This window comes from Myotis davidii, unplaced genomic scaffold (assembly GCF_000327345.1).
Source record: "Myotis davidii unplaced genomic scaffold, ASM32734v1 scaffold562, whole genome shotgun sequence".
Taxonomy (NCBI): Eukaryota; Metazoa; Chordata; class Mammalia; order Chiroptera; family Vespertilionidae; genus Myotis; species Myotis davidii.
Genome location: NW_006293953.1, coordinates 2,233,087 through 2,236,027, shown reverse-complemented (window position 1 = coordinate 2,236,027; position 2,941 = coordinate 2,233,087). Strand labels below are relative to the sequence as shown.

General features: G+C 59.7%; 1 protein-coding gene across 1 annotated transcript in view; it reads right to left on the bottom strand.

Moving 5' to 3' along the window:
* Positions 1-268: 268 nt before the first annotated feature.
* Positions 269-2,941, bottom strand: part of XKR7 (X-linked Kx blood group related 7) — a gene marked incomplete at its 5' end in the record, with an annotated part of 25,352 nt that continues 22,679 nt past the window's right edge. The window contains one exon of the mRNA XM_015566648.1: positions 269-1,851. Within this exon, the coding sequence (XP_015422134.1) occupies positions 867-1,851 (985 nt within the window). The remainder of the gene's footprint in view (positions 1,852-2,941) is intronic.

Here is a 2,941-nt window from a genome sequence, read left to right as displayed (position 1 = left end):
ATTGAACCCAGACAGAATATCTTCCTAGACATTTGATCTGTTGCATTCAAAACCTTTTTCCACAAGAAATGTTTTAGACGCTCATCTAGAACAAAGAAAGACTCCTGGAAGCATTTCACTCGAGGTGTCTGGAACCTCAACCATAACACAGGGGTCTCTGGAGGAGTTTACTTGGGGAACATTCTCAATGCTCTGGATCTGCTACCCTTCGCGTTTCAGCTCGCTTGAACCCCTCAGATGTCTCAGGGTTCTTCGTCCCCTCCAGCTCTAGCACTGTCTACCTCCCACCCCAACTCCCCACCCCACCCCAACTTCCTCCCTTAAATCATCTCTGGCCCAAGCTCCAAACCTTGGACCCCACAGGAACTGTACCCACCTTGTCCTCCAGATGCTCCCACCTCACTCCACTTCTTCCATAGTCTCCTTCATCCCCAGCACCCCCTCAGGAGCACAGGGCCTCCGTCAAGGACCCCAGACAGTGCCCCTTCTCTGACAAGTCCACCAGGGGTGACGCGTGGGCAACTCCAGGCAGGGGAGAGGGTGTGGAGCCCCCAGCACCAGAGGTGGTATGGAGGCCTTCATGAAAGTGGGGCAGCTCATGAGGAGTGTAGCACCAGTGAATTCCCTGGGCCCTGATTCGAGGGGGCCTGTTAGAAAATGGGCCACAGCGCTGAAAACAGGGCCTAGAGCTGGGGCCTCCACAAGGCTGCCCCCTCCCCTGAAAGAACCCAATGGTGGAGCCACTCTACCCTTGGACCAACAGATCCACTTCCCCTTAGCCTGGTGGCCCTGAAATTCCAGGCTCAACACTGTGGTCGATGTGAGGTCAGCCAAGTCCATCCCCTTTTGCGGGGAGAAACTGTGGCCTACACTGTGGTCTCATACTCCAGCAGCTCCTGGGAGGCCCCCACGCTCCGGTACTGCAACCGGGGCGTGACGGGTGAGTTGTACTCCAGCGCCAGAATGGTCTTCCGGAGCCGGCGGTCAATAAAATGAGCATCCCATGCGGGGTACTTCTTACGAGGCAGGTCAATCCGAATGACAGGCCCCTCTGTCCGCAAGGTGCGGGGCACTGGTGTGGGAGGCAAGCCAGGCCGCACCTGGAAGACAGGTGGTGTGGGGGTCCCTGCACGCTCACCCCCCACCGAGACCCCATCTCGCTCAGCGCCTGTAGTCCTCGGCAGGGACCTCGGGGGACTTGTGACAGCATCGGCTGGCGGGCCACAGGGCTCTGGGGCCTCGGGGCAGATGCAGCCTGGTGCCTGGGGCCCCAGCATGGGCCCATTGGGGTGCAGGAGGCAATAGTAGACACACATGAAGAATATGCCCAGCGCAAAGCTGGCGGCCACCACGCAGACCAGGATGAGCGAGTGGAAGTCAGTGGAGAAGTTGCGGCTTGAGTACCAGAAGCCAGTGAGCGCCGCGTTCTCCACCAGGATGATGCAGTAGTAGAGGGTCATGCGGCGGCGACTGCGGCCCTCCTTGACGTTGAACCAGCAGAAGATGTAGATGATGCCCACCACCATGTTGTAGATGATCTCTTCCCACTTGGACATGCAGAAGTCCGTCTCGCCTTGGATGACCCAGAAGGTCATGATGCACCAGTGGGCCACGATGAAGATGCCGAAGTAGAGCTTGTAGACGCTGGCAAAGAGCGCAAAGGCCAGGCTGCGGGCCGCGATGGTGAACAGGTGCCAGAGCACCTGGGCCGCGGCGCCTTTGTAGGACAGTGGCCGCTTGTCATCTCGGGAGTCCCGCAGCACCTTCTGGTAGGAGGCCAGGGTCCAGGCCAGGGACACGAGTGAGGCAGAGGTGGAGAGGGCTGTGGAGACAGGGTGGGGACGGGGTGGGCTGGGTTAGGGGTGGGTCTGGGTTGGGGGTGGGTAGAGGGGAGGGTTCCGGGTCAGGGTCTATAAATCAGGCAGGGTGTGGGAGGGTCTTAGTGGGTGGTCTTCAAGAGTGATGATGGGGGGATGGATAGAGCTGGGTACTTCTTCTGGGTGGGAGTATGAAGGGAGAGGGGAGGTGGGCGATTTGGGTCTCCATAAGGGTTAGGTCTAGGTCTCTAGTATCAGACTGTTAGGGTTCGGGGGCTGGTGGGAAGGTGGGGAATTAGTCTAGGGCTCTGGGAATGGAAAAGGAGGTAAAGCGTTGGGAGGGGGGTCACAGTGAGGGCACGGAGGAACCGGGAGAGGACTATTAGAAGCGATAGGTCACCACGATGAGACTGGGGTGTGAAGGGGGATATCGAAGCTGAGCACAGCCGAGGGGACGGAAAGAAAATCTACGGTGGGAGAGTTTGATGGGGCCCAGTATCCCCAGCAAGGAAGGAATGTCCCCAGGGCCTGGGAGGCGGGAGAGTCTTTCAGGACATTAAGGGTGGGCTGGGCAGAGTATTGGTGGGAGGAGCATGGGGAGCTCCAAGGAGAGGGGGCTCGGGGGATGTGGCTTTTCTCTGACATGGAAGGGGGTCTGGTCTGTTGGAGTTAGGGAAGGGGCCAGGAGGAGTTGCGTGCATAGGACCAGGGGGCTGAAGAGCAGTGAGAGGGCGGGTGGATAGGCTCTCTGGTCTTCTACAGTTTGGAGAATGAAGGGGGTGGGGAGGGCCTGAGGTGCGGTGAGGGGGTCAAGGGCCTCTTTGGACTTGGCAGCAACGGGGTCTGGTCCCTGACAATGGGGAAGGGAGGAGGGGCCGAATGCGGGACCACCCAGGGGGCTTGAGAGGAGGCTCAGAGGTGAGGGGCCAGGTCTCTAACGCTGAGGGTGAGTGGGCTATTGGAGGGGACAGGGAGGCCTTCACCGGCCTGGAGGGTGGTGAGAGTAGAAGGGGCTAGGCCGGCAAAACCTTGACAGTGAGTGGGGCGGGGGCCCGAAGCAGGAAGAGCTGACACGCGGGGCAGTCAGAATGCTGAAGAGGACGGAGCCCGGGTGGGGGTGGGGC